At 38.7% G+C, this 24259-nt stretch overlaps 1 protein-coding gene and 1 long non-coding RNA gene across 3 annotated transcripts in view; one reads left to right on the top strand and one right to left on the bottom strand.

Annotated features, from left to right (window-relative positions):
• Positions 1-4195, top strand: part of arb2a (ARB2 cotranscriptional regulator A) — a 184978-nt gene extending 180783 nt beyond the window's left edge. For both annotated transcript variants that reach the window (XM_088630684.1, XM_088630683.1), the window contains one exon: positions 1894-4195. In XM_088630684.1, coding sequence (XP_088486810.1) covers positions 1894-2045 — 152 coding nt within the window. In that variant the 3' untranslated portion in view covers positions 2046-4195. The remainder of the gene's footprint in view (positions 1-1893) is intronic.
• Positions 645-22437, bottom strand: LOC148673822 (uncharacterized). The gene is made up of 3 exons (XR_015936133.1): positions 22192-22437; positions 5632-5739; positions 645-1833 (listed from the first exon to the last, which is right to left on the bottom strand). It is a non-coding gene; the product is annotated as an uncharacterized LOC148673822 (long non-coding RNA).
• Positions 22438-24259: the final 1822 nt, after the last annotated feature.

Below are 24259 nucleotides of genomic sequence, written 5' to 3'. Positions count from 1 at the left end.
TCTAGCATTTCAAATGTCCATCATTTTTTCATTTAAAATATATTTTGGACATTACACATTTTGGGTATGTCTTTGGAAACGGAACAAACCAGAGCTAATTGGAGAAAGTAATTTGTGCTGCTGACTCATTATAAATTCAGAGGAACTACTGGCTTGCTGACTCTCATTCACGATGAAAAGCCAATTAGCAGTGGTCTGATACTGTATGTTAGAACATTATGTTGCTTATTTCTGTTTGTGTGTGTTTTAGTAGTTTATATTTGACCAATCTCCTGTTCTGAAATTTCTGGAAGCTTGTCAAAACCATTAAATTGTTGTCTGTCATGCATGTGCTTGACATGTCTTTTAATATTTCACAGACGGAAGTGCTTATCGTGGATCGATAAGAGAAAACAGACACTTACCTCCAAGTGCTAAAATGCATGGAAAAAAATTTAGATGTCTGGTGTTGGGCTGGTGTTGCTGTTTGTCAGGAATATATGTGAGTCATGGATCACTGTCAACATTACAGGCTATTGTGCTGTCCCACTGGAGTAAAATTTGACAATGCTCATACTCCAAATTGAGTTTGACAACAGACACACTTCCAACAGATGCGTTGCTTTAGTTATGCGTTATGATATTGCAAAATAAGTCAACAAAAGCAAGTTTCTCGTGTTTTTATTAACACATCTTGGTAGATTACAAATATCAGGATCTTGAGCATTTTGGAGAACAGTCCCCAGACTCATCTGACATGAGGGCTTTGCACTTGAAATGGACGACCACATAGGATGGTATCAGCATCCACTAACACGATTACCTCTTAATATATTTAATGCATGTGGTTTTTAGTATAACAACAATTATGTAAAATATTGTGGTGAGTGTTGCATTCATTGCATGTGTTTTGCTATGCTATTTGTACTTCTTACATTTATTCATGTATTTGTAGTTAGTTATTTAGTGCAGTACTCTATGCAATAAAATTCTATCAGGTCCGGTCTCCTCATTTTAAAACCGGTCCTTCTCTTTGTAAAACGGATCTGTATTGGAGAGGTAGCAAGTAGCTTGTGGCAAAACTGACCTTTTGAAACTGTGTATTAGCACTTGGAAGTGAGCTAAATAGAATCAATATCTTCTGGTTTTCAGTATATCTCAAATTAAATTCCGTTTGATGTGTTGTCTTTATCATCCCAAAGTTTTTTTACCCCTCTGAAGCTCAAAATGCCCAAGTCACTTTCTCTTGGCTATTGGTGTGCAAACAAAGGTGATCCTCTTTCGGCCAGTGCAGTTTACATGCTACTACAAAAACAACCACTAAAGATAACTGAAAAACACTTGTTAAAATATTTTGAATTCAATGATATTCGTCATTTGCTGTCATACATTCACAGATACTCTCCATCTTTTAAAAGATTAATATAGCACCAAAGGGTCTGTAGTATAACACTAGTTTTAAGAACAAAGATATCATCCAGCTAGACGAGATGATTTATAGGTTTGCATTACGATTGTAAACGTGTTTCATCCTAAGTGAGCTGGAGGAGTTAAATGAACAAACATAAAGTAAGCCACGGGGCCTGGCTTCAGAATACTCATGAGCTGACCCCCTGCTCTGTTGTTAAAAACATGCATCATCCCGGTCAGAGGGAGAGCACACGTGCAAGTTGGTTTGCTCCCGTTGTCTTGCATGTTTCGGATTGCGTGAGTCGGGAAGGTGGAACTGAACTGCGCTGCTGTCCCTGGAGGTGTCCCCGAGGGGCGCCCTGCCCTCCGAGACCTGGCTGCTCACCGCTGGAGTCTTGGCCTCTGTGCCACATCGTGGCCAGCTGCGGAGCCGAGCCCTCATCCCTGGGAACGAGGCAGAGCATGGCCGTTAACACCGTGTGCTTGTGTGGGTCTGTCTTGCAGGTACAGAGCGGCACGAGCTGACTTCCTGGAAGAGCTTCCACTCCATCTTCAAGTTTTTCTCTGCGGCTCTAGAGGGACAGAACTGGGACGCCAAGCCCACGACCACAGTAACTACACGGAGTTCCAACAGGATTAAACACGAAGAGATTTAAAAGGAAACAAAATCCCTTTTTCCCCCCTCCTCCCCCTTGTTTTTTTTTGCAAGCAATCTCTCAGCCCCTCATTACTTTGTTTTCTTCCCAGAGCACAGGGTCGCGGTGTATACATCTAAATAGCGTTTTGCATTATTTCTAGATGAGTGCAACTGTCAAAGCAATATGGGTTCGCTGGTTGTGCTTCCTGTGGACGGGAGCTTGGATTTCTTGCTGCCCATCAGTGCGCAGATTAAGGATGACAGCAGCACTGCACTGTGCAGCATGGTGCACCTCTAATTGCCCTGACACAGCCCTGAACTGAGCTAATGCCAGGCTGCACAGACTCCCCTGGGTCCTATTGCTTGTATCTTTTTTCGAAAATGCTCTTAGAGGATTTTTTAACCACATTCTTTGTGTAAACACTGTCAATTAGCATAGAATGATTTTAGCTACAATGAAGTGATGTATTCAGTTTTAATTTTTTCATTGTTTTTAATGCTTTCTCCTTTCTGTACAATGCTGTTTATGTCAAGCCATATGTACAGCAGCTGGATAGCTGTGTGTAGTAATAATGCATTTGTGTTGCAATATAATTTTTTTATGATGTGCAAAAAAAATAGTCTCTTCTGTATTTGCAGAGGTAATTTGATATCGAACTTGGCACACTTAATTCATATGTGTTCGTTTTATGTGGTGGTAAATGATTGTTTCTTCCTAAAAAAATCTCTAGCTTTTTTAAAAATAACTGGTAAAATTGACACTTGTGATGCACTTTTTTTTATTTAAAAGGCAAAAACAAATAAACCAGCCATAAACAATATCAGATTATAAATACAGAATGGATGCTTAGCTTTTGTATGACATTGAAAGTGAAGCCCGAAATTGAGTTTTAAGGATGTCTCATTTTAACAGAAATGAATAAATAAATTCGAGAGTCCTAATATTGTAATTTATGTCTAAACGCGTGTCGGGAAATCTGTGACGTCACCCAGCAGACGTTTACAGGCGCTAAATCTGGAGTTTTCTGCCAGTCTGAGTTTTAGGACTGTGACAGCCTATGTGAAATTTAAAATTTAAAATTTAAATTTTTAACCCCTGTGATGACAGAACACATAGGATGAAAGATCTAACGAAAACCCTCACAATAGCTAATCACTGTCGGAGAGCTTCGCCTAAACAGTACAAACCAATATTCAGCTTACAGCAGATAGCTGACCATACAGTAGGTACCTAGTCCTAGATGCTTGATAACTGTCTCAAACAGTGTGTCCTGGCTTCCTACCGTACTAATCCAACACGTTTTTTTCTTCTTCAAGCCTAGTTTGCAATGTCTGTAATGTGAACGTGTTTCTGTGCATAATCTCATAATGGCAATCAACGAAAAAGCCTCGTTGCTTAAAGTACTGGATAAATCACTGGTCATATTATTATTATTATTATTATTATTATTATTATTTACATCAGCTTTGTACTTAAGGGTCGCCTAGAATCTAGAATTTGTGCATGTGGAGTTGAAGGGACAATAGCACTGTTGTGCTCTTCAGTCTTTCAATATCGTTGCCTTATGAGTGAATTACCCAATCAACTCTGTCACCATGTCCACTGATAAATTGTTTCTAAAAAACGTCAACAAGCCATATTTACTACTAAATTGACCGTAATAAACAGAACAGCCTTAAGCCAAATCTAAAGCACATTTGATATGTAACTTATTCCGAATTTTATCAAGAATTCTCTGAGGTGTTTTTACTCAGTCGGTAAATGTTTTTTTCCCTCGATAACCGCAGATGTTTACTCGCATGTACAAGAATTGCTAGCCTCGGTTTTGTGAAAGTCTCGGTTGCTTGAGTAAAACTTTTTTTGTTGTTACAAAATTGTCTAGTTTTATTCAGTTCAGTTTGCGCTGCTGTAACAAGAATGATTGCAACTTGTAAAGCTCGTTGATTTGCTATTGATTGGACAGTCAAAGTGCATGTACCAGGACACAGGAGTGTTTCCATTTAAAGTGAATGGCCAATTTCATTTCTGTTCTATGTTTTTTTTTTTAAACCTGTAATATCGGATTTTAATTGCTTCCACTTCCGGTCGTTAAGTATGGTTATGGGACTGTATTTTTCTTAATTCTCTCGAAGATGTTGCTGTTACTAAATAAAATTGTTTTAACTTTCTGTGGTGTTATTTGCGAAACTGTCTGCACTGACATACAAAATGAGCAATTGGTCATCAGACCTTCAACGTAATTTTAGTGTGGCTGTGAATGTATGATTAGCAAAGGTCACTACAGTCATTTTAAACGTGTGAAATGCTACTCCTGTAAGTGCTAAATTCTGAAGAGGAGGTGTATGAAATTTTAATTCCTTCACTTGGAATTATATTTTCAATGTGATCAAACTGAAATACTTGTGGTTGCGGATTTAAAAAAAAAACTAGGAGAGGAAAAGTAAAACGTTACTTAATGAGATGTTGACAAAAGGATCTTCTGCTTTCTCTGAATGCAGCGGAACTTGCGACCGGCTCATCCCAGCTCCAGGGTTAACAAGTCGTTCATTGACGCCATGTAGGCCTTTTTTTTCCAACCCCTTCCCTTCCGAGAAAATAATGTAACCCGTGCGAGAAAGAACAAACAGTGAGACCAGCTACGGGAACTATCGGGAACGACGACGCTGAGGAAGGGAATAAAATTGAACGCAGACCCGAAGACAGGCCTGCGAGTCGCTGTGCCACCTGGCGCTTTCCTGTGTCGAGAGGGCCGAAGGAAACGGAGTCTGGAGGGGGGGAAGAGACCCGAACCGAGCCGGTTTCCTGACATCCGCAGTAAAATAAAACCGATGCTGCCGACATCATCGCAAATTGGTGGCAAGAATGTGAAAAATTTACGTCGATCTACCATTTTAAAAATAATTAAATAATTACGTTCCTGGTCTTTTTTTTTCGGTTTTGCGTTTAGTGGTATAACCTGACCCCCTAAAAATAAAACACGTGTGGATTCACGTATGTGTCGGTTTAATCTCGAGGTTCGTCATTTTGAGAAAAAAACGTTTCTTTTAGAAATAACCTTTGTCGCGAATGGTGAAACGATGTCTGTCCAAAACAACAAGTAATCAACACAATAAATGTAAAATATTTCCTAAATGCCTGTAGTTAATTTCCTCAAGTAAGACCCCGAAAAAAAGTGATTAATCTTTGCTAAAACAGTCATATCCCTTTAAGGTTTACAACATCATTTGTTTTCACACGGTGAAAACCAATATGGTCATTAAACGCCCCCACAATAAATCTTTTCAAATCTTTCCATTAACCCCATAACAACACGTGTAAAGGGGTAGAAGCACCAGCAACGATCTCTCATATCGTGTCGGGTCAGCAATAAATAAAACATTTAAATCATCCAGTACCATGCGAGGGCAAGTACGGAGGGAGTTTGCACAACAAAGGTCTGTCAAGTCATTGCAAATATTTTATGTTTAGTAAAAATAGCCAGTATTTCCTGTGACATTAACTTGGTTTTCACAAATGGGACTGGGGGGTCTTGAACGCACAGTTCCCTACAAGAGTCCGAGCACAAACAGAAAGCTGAAATCTTTGAAGTATGGCAACAACTTACTTCTTGTTATGTGTAATTGATGGGTTCCTATCGATCTCTCCCTAGATGTGCAGAGAGCTCTCCACAGCGATACTTGGGATGCGCGTTTAACGAGAGGATTCACGGCAGCTGAAACGACAGAAGTCCTTATTTGAACATTTCAATTTGATCAAGGCTCCAAAGGCACCGCTGTTTATTTGCCTATTTAATTACTGCGCGCACTAAAGCCACCGCTTTCGCATACGGCGATCCTCAGCAGGATGGCGGAGTTTTGTTTGAAGCACCTGTGATAATAAACACAACTTGCGCGTTTTTTTTCTCATAATTAAGATGAATTGACCCAGAACACGCACTTGGTAAGATTTGTACTTAATAGAAGAGCTTGTACATCAGGAAAGAAATTGAATTTATATTTGGCCCTAAACATATTATACAGATAAGCAAAGGATGAGGTGGGCCATAAGCATGTCTCTTTGGCAGAAATACTAATAACTACACCTCACAATTAAGAATCCAGCTTCCTCCTCGGATAGTAGAGGGCCTACTCGATGTGGCTATTTTGATACCAGACTGAGAGATTTTAAAAATCCTACAAAGAGAATCTGAAAGCCGTGTATAGTTGCAAAATGTCAATACAAACAGGTTTCCGTATGGCAGTCGAGAATACTTAACATCTTGCCAAGGTTTGCGTATGTGTGCGCTTTTTTTTTACGTTTTCGCCTCTCTCTCTGAAAAGCTTTACTCTCCAAACTTCAAAGCCCCCCCTTTTGTCCTTGTCAACGGGGCCTAAAATGATATTTCAATTATTTCCCGAAACATTCTCCTGCCCGTGTTTTCGCACCCTCCCCTCCCCGCCAGCACTGCTAAATATTAACTCTTACCAGCGCCTGAACACTCGGCTAAGTTAAAACGTCACTTTTTCCACCCGTCTGCAGGAGAGCGCTCCACCAGATCAGTGACAGCTACGTATTTGCATAATTATATGCTCTGGTCTGAAGAGAAAACTAACCCCCAAATTTTATGGGTCACCAAGCTGCAACAATCAATGTTTTATCACGTATGCTAAGCAAAACCTAAGAAACTATCTGAAGATTCTCAGAAGATTGTTCTTAATCACAGGGAGCAAAGGAGTTCGCCTCCTCTGATGACGCTGGATTTAGATCCGCTGAAAGTTATTTGAAGCTTTTTTAAAGGGGCTGAGGTATGTGAATTGTTGGTTATGCTGATAAAAAAAAACTCAGTCCAGAATCTGGATACTGTGGGCGAGAATATCGATTGTCCATTTACTAGTCATTGTTTCCAGTGGGAATTCGTATCTCAACTGAGTGACTTTTTCCAGTTCAGGATTAAATTGTATTTATAGGTCATGTCTATGTAAAGTTTCATTCCTGCGTTACGCCATAATGGCGTTTTTGAGCAAAGACGGAACTGGCTTTCACTGATACTGGACATAATCCCCTCAAACTCATTGATTCATGAGGCTGATTTTAATTCAGTTAAAAAAATTCGATCTCTACAATGTTCACGAATCACACTTTTCTTTTAAAGAAACGCGACCTTACGCCACTGCAACTTCCATTGATGAATTTTTGTATACTGTTGATATGTCTTTCAGCATGGTAAGGCTTTGGAGTGTGTTATTACCACTTGTGTGAATCGGAATCGCATTAAAACACAATTAAACACAACCCCCCCATCGAATACATCCTTTCCCCCTCGTTTCTAATCTGTTTAATCTCACTTGGCGATGTGTCCACCTCTTTCACCTGGGATACGGATTTCAATTTGATTTTTTTTTTTCTCTCAATCGGTATATTACTGCGCGACGCGGTGAGGAGCGGGTAGACCTCAAACCCACATCTGAGCTGGAGACATCGCTTCTCTGAGGAACTCCAGTTATTAAAAAAAAATAATTAACGGCCAACACTCCTACAGAATATCCAGTTCGTGACCACCACACACCTTGCCGTAAACGGGGTATAATCAAGAACCGGTCTAGCTCAGACATTAGAGGCTGTTGGTTTGACATTACCCACAGGTATCTGTTAGGGATCGCTGTTGCTTTAACATTTAAGCAGAACGCCTTCAGCGCTTGTATACTGTGTCTTTTGAAGTTCTGATGGATAGGATTACAGGTAAGCGAATACTTGAACAGTTTCAAAATGTCCTGACCCCCCCTCACGTCACTACCCCTTTAGAAACATTGCTCTGTCTGTCAAATTATCTACAGAGTCATCTAAGTTTGCAAGACATTTGACGAACAGAAAAATGTTCACATACAGTGGAAGAGCAGGACATTGACGAGAGGGAGCGATCAATAACAAAACCCAGCCCATTTCACTGCTGTAGCAGTATGTGGATCATTGAATATGTTTAAACAGATCAAAGCGAAATTTAAAAATTCAGCCTGGGTACACATTCTAGAGAACGGATTGGCAGTACTACTAGTACAAAAATATTTGAATTTCCAGTGTTCGTTCTCAAGATGCTCTAAAGGCAAAATGAAACAACAAAAAAGCGAATTAAAGATGCTTTCCTCTTAAAAGTGTGTAGGGTGGGGGGTGCATTTGTTTTGGTTGGCCTGTATTATTACGTTCAATCATCCAGAAATCGGAACCAGATCATCTTTAATATCAGATCTTTGGGCTCCCACACTTCCTTTCTAATAAAAGTATGGATTTATTAACCTTTTAAAGCGGATGTATTCTATTTTTCCTTCATTTTTGCACTGTATGTACGAAAATATCCTCATAAAGAAACCATAAAGAAACCGATACTGTGATCGAAGAATGTAGACCTGTTAGGTTTGTTTTCAAACAGAACCTAGAACAATGTATTTTAAGCACCACAAAAAAATATATATAAAGAATTTATTCTTGTTATTCTGTTATTTGTCTGGCTGCTACATCTTATTTACCAATGCATTTATTGAAGGCATTTTACCTCAGTTTGCGTTTCCCCCAAAATGCGAGCTGACATATTGATATAACAAAGAAATCAATCAATTGAAATATGTCTGATCATTGAGACGATTTTTAGGATTTTGGTTTTGAAACAGCCTGAAGTTTTGAAGCAGTGTTGATTGGTCTGCCTAATTTATTTCACGGCGGTCGCAAAAACCTGGAAGAAAAATCTTTTAAAAAACGCCGTGAGTAATATCATCCCGGAAAGCATACTTCAGTGGTCAACAGCACCACTTCCAATTCGTTTTTGAACAAAATTGACTTATTTGGACCTGAGTGAGTCCAAACAGACAGATAGCTGGAGTACAGGGTCTTCAATCACTTGTATATTCTCCATAGTTAAAGTTTTGCAAAACCTTGATCCTGGTACCTAGCCCGATCACACTTTTCTGCGCCGTTTTTTTTTTGCCACTCTATTTAATTTAAAGAATAATAATTAAAAAGTATGCGGTCGCAGCATATCATTGGAAGATTTTAAACGGCACGACTTTTGTTCGAATCGAAAATAATTAACGTCCAGTTAGATATGTCAGTGGACAGCAAAGTGTGGTTTGTAAAAAGCACAGCTGTTGAGAAAAATCGACAACAGTTTCTGCTCATTGAACGATAAAATGTTCGGTGACCGTCACTGAACATTACAATGGCAATCAGATATTGTACTATGATTACGATCTGATAACGCGGCGAATACCTTTCAGACACGGTTACTTCGATACATTCTGCTGTTATTCTTGGGATAGAATTCAGGACGCTTTCCTACGCCAATGCAGAGCCAGGTGTGTCGTTTTAACAGCATATCCGTTACAGCGCGCAGCTCACTGTGAATTGTATTTCAACAAAACAAAAGTAAACCACAAATAGCATCAATGTTTCCTTCTTAATTGACTTGATATAGAACTTTCCATAAATTTTATTTTATAATATTAAAGCCACTATAAGACATACGTGGGTTAGAATAGTAAGTTACAGTAGGTATTTCAAACTGTTGAACGCTAACACGAGCTTTACTTAAAAAGATCGAAAAACGCAGCAATGCTTAGGCAGTTTCACTAGCGCCTCCAATAAATGAAAAATTAATTTGCAGTCCATCCAATTATTTATATTCTATTCGGTAAAGGAAATTACTACCAATTTAGATTTTCTTTCCCCCCTAAAACTTGAAAAACATATTTCAAAACCCACTCGGTAACAGAAAAAAAAGCCGATTGAGCGATTTACTCGTGAAATAAAACAGAAAGCTGAATATTATTAGACTTCAGTAGGAAATATTTTTCTTTCTAAGATTCCAAAATATAAAATAAGAAGTACTTTGAGATTTAGGCATGGTGTTTTAGTGCATCACATCACATCTGGAATAAAAAAAAACTTACAAAACAAATTAAAGGAGAAAAAATATGCCTTACAGAGATATTCAGATTGGCTCCAAGGTGTTATAGCGCAATAATATTCCTTGTACTGCATTAAAAACACACTGAAATACTTTTCTGTATTATTTATGGACCTAAAGGACTCTCTAATTAAGTTATATAGCAACTCCGTACATACAAATCAACAAGTCTGTACAAGTTCAGAGCAGACAGGTTATTTAATATCAATTCTAAACAGATAAGTTTATCGAACGAAGGAAACGAAGACCGAGTCTTCTGCTGAGATATTTTCACAACTTTCTCCTTTCCCTTTGATTTTTTTTTAACATTTATTTTCTGGTTCATTTTAAGACAATGTCTATTGGGAGGTTCAGTCAGTTTTAAATGACCTGGTACGTTTATTTCCAGGAACTTCTTTGTCAATCTGTCTGTGAGTATCTCTCTCTGTCTGTCTGCCTGTCTATCACCTGTCTAGCCGTGCGTGAGTGGCGGAATGTATGCATGTAATCTTATGAGAGCTGAAAATGATCAATCCATTTCTTAGCCTTGGCTGTCCGGCGCTATCATCAGTTTGGAGATTGACAATCTCGGCTCTAAGGGGAGAGATGAAGCATTCCCTTAATTCTCCCCTAAACATCTGGTTCTCCAAACATCGCTTTAGATAATATATGCCCTCAATAATGTGTGAAGGAATCGAGGTTTATATGATTTTAATAGTGTTGCAGACTTTAATATTGCCTGGGACAATAGCTAGAGAAACTGACAAAGCCGTTAACTCCCAAGTATCAGAAAGGCCACTTTTTTCGAAGAAAAAAACACAACAATTCAGTCTGCAACCCGTGAAATAAAATTGAGAAGGGATTGAATCGGTATAAAAACGCTTTAACACAAGAGTTTTCCATTTCTGCCGACGTCTTACTAATAAAATAAATGTACTGTATTGGAGACGCTTTTATTTCGAGATGAAAATAATTTAAATAACTTTGAAACTGATTATTTTTTGCAATTAAATTGCCAACATATTGAACACATTTTTTTAATTAAAATTTTAATTTAAGCTTTCCCATGTATACATGGGGCTTAATTGTTGCCGGGGACGGTGGGATTTCATTGCAAGTATGAGTGGTCTATATTTGTGGACACGAAACCAATACTACTGTTTTTTAAACAAAAAATGCATGAACGAATGTTTTTTTTTCTGTTGTTGACGTTATATGACGGACAACCGGCTTCATTTGGTTGATATGAACATCTTTATACTTTCTGTGCTACGGACACATGACCCAATTTAAAAAATGAAACAAGTATTACTTAAAAAAAGCTTAGTTTCGTACTTGTCGAACTCTTTTATTTGAAGACACACTAGCTTCCTTACCCTGTAAAGTACTTTTATATCTTTCGAGCAGACCTTATCATTATGGAGCTTTTATATAATCCTTCAAAAAAACGACAACAAACACATCAAATAAACGGATCTAAATTATTGATAGGTGTTGTTCTATATTTTACAGAATGGAAACAACATGAGATTATTTTAAAATAATCCTTTAGAGAACGGTTTTCGTTCCCAATCGCATGACCATATTTGAGAATTACGAGGGTTCAATTTGTTGTACTTAATGGTTTAAAATAATTTTCCTTCTTAGCCCACTGTTGCGTTTGCATCATCTTTTAAACAAAACGAATGTGCAAAGCGACAACATAATACTTCTGGCATTAATTAAGAATTAATTGTATATGCACGTGTTAGCAATGGAAGTCAGCTGTATCCCATCCTTCCCTTTTATATATTTCAAACTTTGAATTAAATTTCACCTCGTTGGGTTCCATGGTGTTCAAATGGTTATTATTAGCCTTCTTGAAATGAGAAGAATTTAAAAATAGTTTCAGAATGCATCAAGAGCTGCTTGCGATGTAACTTGTATGTCCGATTTAACGCGTTTTGGAAACTATAGTATTTTACTAAACAATTACTTAATAAAAAAAACATGATTAAATGACCAGTTCAATTAATTTCTGTACCGTTTTATAAAGGTGTTACTCTTTACCGTGTATCTAAACCCAAATTTAAATCTGTCTACCAACTTCTTTACAACTCCACCGAAGGGGAAACTGTCTTGAGACAGGAGGAAAGAAAAGCAGGTGAGCAACGAGCAAGACGCGCTGGGTTTAGTGACACCTCGTTTCACATATGAAATATGTTATCAGTCGATGCGCGGTTGAGATTGCATCGATTTGTAATCTGTCCTGTCTAATTTGATGAAAGGTTCCAGAAACGGCCGTGTAGCACCATGGACAGCTCTCTCGTGACCTTGAACTCCGCGTACTCCTGCTTCCTATCCAATTACACACATGTCCGTCCGAAACTATACACCCACAAGAAAGTTTTCATTTCCAGGATGCCCTTGTTTTTAAACCTTTTTGACAGCTATTTCTTTTCTTTTTCCCCCCCTTCCTAATTTCTGTCTTCGCCACTTTCGAAACACTTCCTTAATTCTTAATTCGTCCGACAGCTATCGTCAGAAGACGCACCCAAGAAAGCTCCACCGCAGAATTGTTGCTTCGCTCGTTCTGCATGTGACACAAAACCATTGAAACCTCTCTTTCTCAAAGTGTTGATCGGTTCTCTACATTCCCTATTCGATTTCTGTTTCCTTTCAAGGAGGTGTATGCTTTTTTGAAATAAAAAACAACAACATGATTTATAAAAAAAAAACCCACCCAACATTAAGCTTAAACAGGTTGGAACCACAAACTGTCAACAATGTGCAATGTGCTTTTCGGTGGAAAATAAAACCTAAAGAGCCCTTTAAATTCCCGGCACACGATTTAAACAACTCTCCTGTGAGATCAGCCAGGGGTTTCCCCCTGATTGTGGAACAGGAGGTTAAGTCAGAGCTGGAAAAGTACAGCCGAGATAAACCTCGAAAGCAGCCCCAAACGCTCTGATGGAAAGCGAACTTGCTGTTGGGGAGAAGCTGTTTGATGGAGCTCTCCAGCTTCCAGACAGCTTGTTAATTAAAGCCCCCAGAGATGAGCCTCTGGAGCCACCGTCCATATCAGAGCCGCGCTAACTATCCTGACAGGAACTTACTTAACAAGAGAGGTGCGCAAACAGCTAGTCGTGCTCATGGGCTCGCAGAACACCTTTTATCTCACGCGAACGCTGCGTTTTTCCTCAGTCATATTGGCATCGTAGAGAACTGAAAAATTATGTCCTTTTTTGCTCACACAGGGACGCAGCGCAGTTTGAAAACTGCAGTAACGAGACGCTGTGGTCTTCGAAAACATGTTAAGTGATGTTCAGTATAAACAGAAAAAGCATATTCCATTGAATTATTAATTTAACGATCAGACATGGGAGGAGTTCACATTACTTTCTATTTTTAGCGACTGAACAGACAGATCCTACAAATACCGTCCCCAGCTGCTTCATTTGCCAGAAAATAAGCATAAAATCAAACCAAAGTTTTTTTTAATCGTCTGTACATCTCAATCAATTAAGAGATTCGTTCAATAATTAAGGTTTTTGCTCTTTAAAAACGTGGATTGGGAATAAAATCAGAATAAGAGACATTAAATTTAAAAAAACTTAGTTCCTTCTCCAGTTTAACTCATAAAGATTTCAGTAGAGGAAAGGGGGTTGTAAATGCCGACGTTAATAATCTGTCGTGATTACATTAGGTGCAGCACACCAGTGTTCAGTATTTTCAGCTCGGTATCGAATTTGGTTATTATGCGCAATACGCCATGTGCATTATTCCACCTTAATTGAACTCATATCTGCCCTCTGCCCTGGGGACTCACCCGGTATTTTTTTATGCATAGGTGGAATGATGCCTTCTAACACTCCGCCAGACAAATAAAGATGGAGCTCAAGTGCGAGATTTGAGCAACCAAGATGCCTACACAATTCGCTGTCCCTTGAAATATGTAATATATCTATTGATAATGGGACACGGGCTTCACCATATGCATTTCATTAACACAAAAACATAAAATGCAGACCTATATATTATATTTAAATAAATGTTTATATGTATCTATATTATACGCAATATATGAAGGTTGTATAAAACATTTAAAAACAGCGCAGATATTTTAAAAAGAAAACAACAACAATAATAACAAAGATATACGCAGTAAGAGATGAGTTTCTACTGTTAGAACAGGTGGAAAGATTCAAAATACCATGAAAATATCAAGCATTTTCCAATAGGGGGTAGCTCGGACTAGTGGAAGAATGTCTTTCTCAGCATGCCTACCACCAGTGAGATATATAAGGTGTTTTATTTATTTAACTCCTACTGTAAAGGCAACAGTTTTCAGCGGTATAATCTACACATTGACTTAGGACGCTCTGTGTGTATGTGCTGCGTAAGGTATTTGCTAAATACTACTTAATATAATAAGAGGGACGTTAAATAATAAGAGAGAACACGTTCAGTGTATAAAGCGCAATGCTGCAGACTTTCTTCTTTAAAAAACGCGTGGACTATCTGGTACCTTGTTGAGCTGCAAATATCCTGAAAGATTTATGTAATAATCCTTTATCAGCGGAGTGCCTATCGTGGAAAATCCACGGTCGCACCTGCGAGACTCAGCTCATCACAGGAAGCAACATTTTAAAGAAAATATCCGAAGTGCGCCCAGGTACTTCACACGTTTCAAATCAGATTGCACTCCAAATCCTAGCAGTTCTCAGTAGGCAAATATGTTGAGATCAGGACTCCCCAGATCAACGCCAGCCTTGTGAAGGGAACAAAACAAGATTAAAGGAACTGTGCAGATCATCTTTTTATTTGATGTGAAACAGACCTGTAAAATAATTACAGTATTTTTTTTTATCTTAAAAAGGAGGCTCTATGTGTATAACATATTCCGTTTGTTGGGGGTCCATCTTAAACCTTTCAGGGTCATCACGCATGAATACGCTAAAACCCCTTTACCTGTTTTTTTTTTTCAGATAGCCCTTCAAAGTCATCTTCAAACGCGTCTTCATGTCCAACAGCCATTTGTCGTTGTCAAACGTCGCGGACTTTCTGTTTACTGAAAGTAATACGGCTGCATCGAATATTTAAAAAGGTGCTCAAAAATGATCAAAAATGATCTTCTGTGAATATCTATACCAATAGTAAAACACACTTAAGATTTTTAAAATTACCTTGTTATCGAATACAAGCAAAATAACATTTTCTTGAAAGGGTAAAATTCAGGGTTTACCTGCTGAGAAATAGCCTATACCCGGGCACAGACCATGTGCAACAGAGGCAAAAATGAACAGTTGTGCTTATGTTTTATTTTAGCGTCAAATTTGAATTACGATTTTTCTAAATTAGAGTAAATGCAGTTATGAAACCTGTTATGTCTCTTAATCACACCTCTGTTATCGTGCAATGAGTGCAAACACAAAATGCTAGCAGTCCCGTTCTGATTGAGTGAGATTCCTTTCAACCAGAAGCATATCTGGGTCAGAATATACTTTTTATTCGAAAAATCTACAAAGGACTTCGAAAAAGTCAAAGGTAAACTTTTATATAATTTTAGAAATCCAAGCGGAATTTAGTCATCTGCAGGTACACCTTTAGAAGACTAAAAAACTCAGATAAGGTGACATATAAATATCTATATGATGGTAAATCTTAACAAGTCAAGACTAATATTTAAATAAGAATCTAATTAAAATACAATTAATAATAAAGTTATGTTTCACACCCCTTCACTCGTCTAATGCGTATTAAAACTACTGTTGCATAGTTGTAAAGCACTTTTTTATAGAAAACTACGGTGTGATATTTACAATATTCCAATCGTACTGTACATCCAATCTACTATTTTCGTAGTAAGTCAAGTCTTGTAATCTTTTTGCTTAAGTAATCATAATATTTTTCAATACATACTTGCATATCAGTTTAATATTAGATGGGTGGTGTTCATAAATATACCCCAACGCAAACATATCACGACCAAATACCAAAATGTAAACAAGATCAGCTTGTTGAAATAGTGCAGATTTAGAAAATTACATTACTTTCTCATAATAAGAATTCCCAACACTGCATTTCAGCTCGTTTTTCAATCTTAAGTATATTTTAAAAAATGACGACATGCATAATCCTAAACATTATAATGTCTAGTTAAAATTAATAATTGTTCTATGTTGGTTTCAGAACTAAGTTCGATAAATAAAAGCAAGGGACTGCTTGTTAAAAACGCGTGACTTTTATCAATGATTAAGTGCACACACTCCTCGGCGACGTTCCGACACAGGAAAGTGACGAAATTCTGTTTCTTTCCGTTTTCCAACAAGAAGACTCATCGCAGGCTTTGAAGAAAAATAGGAAAACTACATAGAATCTGCCGGCTGCTCAAGCTGGAAAAAAAAAGTTACAATGAAAAAATGTTTATCCTTCTGTCTGAAGGTCCCAGTACACAGAGCGCCATCTAGCAAGCAAAAGAGGAAACAAACATCAGCAAACGAGCACGCATTTGATCTGAAGTGGGGCAAACAAAGGCTATTTCAATTGATACTAAACAGCCACAAAACTATCAGTCTTAACCATTACAGCTTTCCGAAGTGTATGAGTGGCGCGTATTGTCTCAATGAACATACGAGAGAAAACCGAACCCAAAGACGTCTGAAGTCTGTTACACACCCGCTTATAAAAATGCTCTTCAACCATAATATTTCTCTGCGCTTCATGAGAGACTTTCAAAAAATGTTCCCTTCACTCGTTAATCCAATTCGAAGGCAAATCGATATGAAAAAGATGAATACATATTAATAATATCATCGCGAATGTCTTAGGTAGTCTGCTGCTTATGATCCTTAGCAGAGATAGGTGAATCGTCTTCAATAGAAATCAATCGATCGATCACTAGAAAGAACAGATATTTGCATATAAAAAATAAAAAAAAATGACATTTGTCGGTGTGCTTAATCCTTAGCATGTAAAAAGCACTAAGGGAGCCTATTTCTGTAAAGCTTGCAAATATCGAGATGGACGCTACTCTCTGTAGCTTTCAAATAATTAAAAATAGAAACAAGAAAGGTACTTTCTTTTTCCCCGATTAACATGTATTTTTTCAGAATATCAGAATGTAAAAGTATGTAAAGAATAATTAAAAGTAAATGTATGTTTTCCACCAATGAATAAATGAAGCAATTTAGCTGCGAACATACTTCTTTGTTTCAGAATACAGGTAAGCAGTCAGAAACTTTTAAACTGAACATATATTGGTTTTCAGAGAAGGCTGTTCCCTTCTCAACAAAACAAAACAACAGTAGTGTGCAGATATGCCTTATTATTAATTATTACTTATTTACTCAATGACAGTATAAAATTATGCAAGGCAACTGTTTGACTATGAATTCGAGCCTTTATTTACTAACGATCAAGCAGAGAATAATTCTACGATGAATAAACAAAACTTAAATTATACCATTATTTGCTATTATTGTATTTTATTTGTATTTGGAGATTATTTTTGTAAATCGTCATTCTTATTGCCGACCGTATCACCCATATGCGCAGAACAGTTAATATATATATATTACCCTAATCTTGAAAAAACATGAATCCGACTTTGTTCGCATTTAACCTGTTTAGAATATATTCTCGAAGAGTTGTACGTTTCATTAAATAAAAATATACAACAAACATTAAGAAGTTTTTCTTATTTTTTATTATTGTTTGAAATCCCAATAAAACAGGCACGGGACATCCAAGAAGTTCAAAGTTATGTATTGAATTTCTACCTGCAGCTTTTTGAAAACAAATATATATTTATGTTGTTCAATCGAGAACCGTCACTTAGCGTAAACGGAGAATACAGAAAGTACCATCAGATATCTAGACCGTGATAAATAATCACTTCCATATGCAAGCTATATATGATATATAACATAACTTATTCCATGCAAATTATTTTGTGAAAGATTAACTCCGGCTTTTTAATACACGGGGTAATTTTATCCAACGCGATGTAATTTAATAATTTATTCATCTGAAGCTCGAGGAGTTGCATTGCGAAAATGGCAAAAGCGTCTTTTCGCCCACAAAATGGATTACGCCACTCAGAGAAATAAATCAAAGCTCATTTCGTGCAAGAACAGGCGTGTAGATGAAGGTCCACGGAACTGTGTTTTACACAGTCGTGTTCCAGGTACCCCTGTGTTCAACTCAAAGCGCTTCTGTGCGCAGGGGAGCCCGGGGATCACCCGTATTTGGGGATCTTGGTGTGGCCTTGAAGTGCAGATGAGAACCGTGAGAGTGCAGGATCGCTGCCTTGCCTCTTAGTTTGGATTTTGGGTGCTGTACCGGGTAACCCCTTTCCTTCCCGCACTCCAGCCCCTCACATCGTGCCTGGACCGTCCTGCTCGCAAACCCCGTGAGGGAAAATGAGCGAGGACGTCCACACCGCGTCGGGACAGAGAGTCTTGACACTAAAGGGTGATCTGCACACAGGCGAAGGAGCTGACCGAAATCTTCGTCATGTACACGCGTGGCACACACACACACGCATGTATGGTTCGGAAATGAACAGTATTTCTGCTTGTGAACACATACAACACTGCATTCCTCCAAACCCCTTCCTCATTTCACTTCACGGTTCTCCACAGCTGCCAAGGTGCCGACTGTCTCATCCCCAGACCCCGCTCCCTCGCGTTTAGACCCGGCATCATGCCGAGACCGGCCCGAGCGCGGCTCTGATAAGGACGCGCTATCTCTCGATCTTTAGAAGGAGTGGAGATGTGACAGTGCTTCTTTGAAGAATAACGAGGTATTCCTTGGCGCTCCTCGAGCCTAATTGCTCCAGATTTCAATCCTCCCCACCGCCCCGTCGTAAAAGCGCGGCTGTCCTTCCTGGCTGTGTCCACTTTCCGTCCAGAGCGACCACCTCAGACCCCCCCCCCCCTCCCCCTCCCCCTCCCTCTCCCGGCTAAAAGGATGCCTGCCATTCTTTATTGATATCATCAACGAATGCAAATGAGCTCACATGGGGGGTGGGGGGTGGAAAGAGACGACACTAACAAAAAATAATTTGTTTTAGAAATGGAATATTTGAGGCACCCACAAATTCTCAGAACGTCTAAGCCGGCCTGCATTCTAATTGTCACAAAATACATCCCCATTTCGGAAAGAGAATAGATCTGAAAACCAGCAAAACTCGCCCATTCAGATTAAGAGCGTTTATTTCTGCTTGGTCTTTGAAGGGAAAGGGGTCATGTCACTCAGAAAGAAAAGGCCATTCCGTTAACCCCCTCCCTTTACACTCACAACACAAGTCTCCCTTGCCCCACTCTTTCTCTGCTTCTCTCTATCTCCCTCTCCCCCTCCTTTTCTCTCTTTTAACACACACACACACAGAGACGTACACACGTGAGCGCGCACATACAATTTCGCCATCCAAGCTGGCTTAAAGGCAACATGAAGCAAAGATGAGAGATTCGGCTTCTTTAAGAAGGAGAGGAGGCACTTCTATAATCAGAGCGCCGGTATGTAGGCCACAAAGTGCCAGCAACCCGCTAGTGATGTCCTCCCTGCAGCGCTCGGGGCTTGGACTCCAGGAAAGCGTTTTATCGACTGCTATAACATTGCTAGTGCCATCTCACTTCTTATGAATTAACTTTGAATATGGCTGACCAGCATTCACCACGGATGAGTATTAGTGCATTATGCGTTTTAAAGTTGTCAGTTTATCTTTGTCACAGAATAATACAATTATTATATTTGAGCCTGCCAGATTTATTATATGAAATATTGCATTCATTATTCGTACGATTCAGCCTGCTAGGGCTTCGTCTTATTTTACAGATTTACGCGACGGTTTGCGTTGAGGACGTGCGAGTTGACGTTCAGTGTCATCCTTGCTTGATTTTTGTTTTCGCGGGCTGCAAGACAGGTCTAACATATATTTATCTGCAATAAAACGTATCTTATAATGCAAGAAAACAGGTCTAAAACACACACACACACACCTATATATATATACGCGATCAACATTTCCAGCCAGATCTTGTGCATGAAGAAGAGATAATACTGCTGTCAAAATCTAGATTCCTTCCACGGGACAGAAATGAAAAATCTCCCTGAACGAAACGTTTCAGTCATTCATTATAAAGAAAAATAGAAGCCATGCTGAGAAATTAGGTAAATAAAAACTAAATTAGAACAATATTAACCACAACATCATTCACTGCGCTTGCACGGTTGTCTGCCCCGGTGTGCAATTTCATCGCAGCAAATTCGTCTATTAATAATGTTTTAAATGCCCGTGTTCGGGACTTGTAGAGAACAATCCAAAGACTGTCTAACTACTGTAATGTCACTTTCAAGAGTTATAGGTTAGAAACAAAAAAATGCTTACAAATAAATTGCTTTAATATAAATAAGCATTACATATGTACGGCAGTCTGACAGTGCGGATTTCTTTTTAAAAGGAGCCTTGGTTCATAAAAGATTTACTTGGCACACTTAATTTCAGGAAAGCAGATGTTAATTTTTTCACGTTATCATTTTATGGCCCAGTACATGTGTAAGATTGGAAAGACTCCAGAACGCCTCTATTATTTGCTAAATGGCTGTTAGTTGAGACATATTAATCTCTGCATAACTATAGTATAAATTATAACAATAAAATAAGCATCTGTGGTTTTACCATGGGGAGGCTTGGGGAAGACGCTACAATAAAAGCAGAATAAGCACCTTTTCCCCTTCCAAAACATGTAATCCTCTTTGAAATGTCATTTAGTGATGCTTTCATGTCTTAAACATTAAAAATATGAATCGTTTACTTGGGATCAGTTCACTCTTTTGTGACGTTTCATGCATAAAATAATATCGACAGTACTGTTTTGCGTCGTGTTTTGAAAAACTCTGAAACAAACATACAGTCGCAGTTTCATTTGTTTACGATTGATTACTAGGCCTGCTTCTAATTAGTTAATAGATATATTTACCTGGCAGTACTATTTTGTTTAAACGTTTTTTCCTTTTTTTAACTTTCGGCTGGTTGATAAACTCAGTCTCCAACCTGGAATAATGTTTTCAGCTAATATATGTTTTAAAGCTCACGGTGACTGGGTTCTGTAGGTGCATATAAAATGGTTTCCATATAAAAGTTAACTTAATATCCAACGAGAAAATGTTGCTGATTAGCGTGGAACATTGCTCTGTACAGGGGAGGCCAAGAAGGGAATTTTAACATAAAATGCTGCAAATCTGAAAAATAGGTCACCAATAAAATTGGTCTCAGCATGGAGTGTAATTGCAACAAAATGCTGCTGAATAAAATTGAGACGCGAGCTGGCTGCGGTAGCACATTCGCAAACCATCTGGTGTGTATTAGAAGAGAAGCAGTAAATATTGCTGAAAGCCAGTGCGTTATCAGGTATATAAGCCCAGGGTTGCTAGCTTTCCATATGTTGGAATATCGGAATATGTAAATGTGGAGTTTTAGAAATAAATAAATAAATCCGTGTGCGGCAACTTTACCTTTTCCGCCAAAGCTTCCAAAACTGTTGACGTCACTGCGTTGACAGAAGGACGATTGATTTAAAGGGAAAATGTTACTATTAAGCTGCAGCTCCTAAGTTCCTTAACAAGCATTATAATACACACATATTTATATATTCAGGTTCATTTTCTCACTGAAGGTGTAATTCGCCAGAGATCAGTAGGTTTGTCAGTGTTTCAAGACTGAAAGGGTTACCGAGAATGCCGTTGGTGAGTTTGCAAGCAGACAAATAAGGAAAATTCCTTTTCCAAATCTGAGTACACAGCTGAAGGAGAGAGCAAACCAATATACGACTCTGCCTCGCGCCTTCTCGTTTCTAGTTTATTTGCAAAATGTGTTCAGCCCTTTGGACCTATAACCTCGCTTTCTCTGTTCGCGAGCCTGAGTAAGTTACCTTGTGCTACACGTTTTCGGTTAAAAAAAAAACCCCAAACAATGTTTTCTCTTTCTTTGCTCTCGCTCTTCGAAATCTTGATTTATTTCACCGGTATAAACACACACACACAAAATAGCTCTCTCAACTTTAAATGCCACGTGTTGATTAATTTGTAGTTAATGACAGCCCGAGTCCAATCGTACACACACGCACAGACGCATCCTCTCCCTCTCTCCCTCACGACTATCTCCCTCCCCCTTCTCCTTTCTCTCTCTCCAGTTTATTCAGTCACTCAAAGACACACATACTCAGAGAGAAAACAAAACAAGGCAAAAAAACTAAGCAGAAATCTTACTTTCTTCGCGTAGACTTCCCATTCGGTCGCTGGATGCATTTTGTAACATGCAGCTTTTTTCTTCTCGCTTAATTGAATTGAATCATTATGGAAAAATCCACTTTGCAGGAATAAATATGACTTTTTTAAGGACTAGTACCCCATACCCAGAGGCTTTGAGTGTTGTGCAGATTGAGACATATCGGGCTCCCTATAAAAGGATCATTTCATGTGGGAGGTTGGACACAAAGTTTGGACTCGTGACTGGCATTCGGGAGAGACATGCATATTTTAAAACAACAAAGCAAGATAGAAACGGGGCTTTGGGAGGAAGAAAAAAAAACTTGGAAAGAAGTTACTAAGTGATAAACAGCTGTCAGCATTGGACGAGTTGTACGTTTCGGGAATGCGCGCCCTCCGAGTTAATTTTAACTCCCTCGTCAGTGTACAGCGCGACTTTAACCAGTCTGTGGGTTTGCTCTGACCACATTCCACCACCAAAAGCTATCTTGAAATAACTATCAGTAGGATCATTTAATACATAAATGGCAAAATCACAAATAATCAATCTTACTATTGTTTTGTTTTCTGTTTATGGTGGATACCATTTTATAATTTGCTTTAATAGACGTTAATGCTCTTGTAAAAAAAAAATCTCCCTAGCATTAACAGACCTAAATAGATCTGGAGTGTGTCATAATTATTGCTCACACGCGCTCCACAATCACCTCAGATCCATTTTCTTGCTTTGATAAAAGATGCACTGAAATCCTTTGAACGATCCTGAACTGGGGCTTTAAAGACTCAACTGGAGGAGTAAAGTTCCTCCATCTTCACAGTATAAATGGACACATAATTGCAAAATACAATCACAGTGGCATTTTGGCAGAATTATAAAGTTGTACAGGCTGAGTATAAATGAAAAAGATATCTGCACTGTTTTGTTTCTTACACATTGTTACAACCGCGCACTCTCTCTCTCACACTAAAACACACAAATACATGCAGAGAAACAGACTATGTACAAATTCCCCAATGACTGCTATTAATCAAGACCTTTGTTCATTTCTCATATATGTATTTGCACCATTTCAGAAGCGTATCGTGCACATAACCGCACATCCATGTATAAGAAATATGTACACGCTCTCTTTCCCTGTTAATGTGTGAATTAAAGTTCACTTTGAAAAGCTGTGACGAAAGCAGTCCGTTGAAATGAAGGATATGAAGACAAAAGAAGAGAGTGCACGCTGTTGAGCTGGATATCTCTGTTAGTTGTCAGTGTCTGTCCATGAGTAAGGAATGCTAATGAGCGAGAGCAGAGCAGAGCAGAGCAGAGCAGGCTGAGGGCTGGAGCTCTCTCTCGCTCTCCGGTCTCTCTCTCTGCCTCTCCAGGGCGCTGCGGCTCTCGTTCCCCCCTCTCTCTCTTTCTCTCCGCGAGCACAGAGGATCGATAGCTGACCCGATGGTTTGGCCAATGCTTTATTTATCTGGCCGAGCAATGATATTATCAGCCTTGAACGTTATATACAGCAAACGTCTTCCTAAATCAACACAAAGGGATCGCTTACGCAGCGATCTGTCCGCTCTCTCTCTCTTAGAGAAGCGCACCCCGCTCACCCCTCCTTCGTTTACAACTGGGGATATTTTATACCCTGTAGTTTTGGATTTGATCCATTGCTTTAAGCTTGACGTAGAGGTCTGTGGACAAGGAGATGTATATACACAATTACACAGCCATCATTGAGATTGTTAACAGCGATTCTGTGTCAGAATGGCTCGACTACGTTTATGCCCCTGTACATAGAAGCATTGCATTTTTTTAATGTGCATTTAATCTAGAAATGATCAAAATTCTTCAAGCCCAAACAAATGAATCATGTTATGGATTACATGCATTTTCTCTTGAGCCGTTCTACCTCTGTCTCAAAGATATTTCGAAATTTGGTGCATCGAGGGTAGCAAAAATTTAAATAATTATGCAGACCCCGGAGGGCCGTTTCTCATTTCTTCTTGAGGTGTCCAGGCTTTGAGGATGAGGCACATATTTACCAAACCAACTGTATTGACAATATTTAAAATCTATCAA

The sequence above is a fragment of the Lepisosteus platostomus genome, chromosome 4, assembly GCF_059453375.1.
Source record: "Lepisosteus platostomus isolate fLepPlt1 chromosome 4, fLepPlt1.hap1, whole genome shotgun sequence".
NCBI classification, from domain to species: Eukaryota; Metazoa; Chordata; class Actinopteri; order Semionotiformes; family Lepisosteidae; genus Lepisosteus; species Lepisosteus platostomus.
This window is presented reverse-complemented; position numbering and strand designations above follow the sequence as displayed.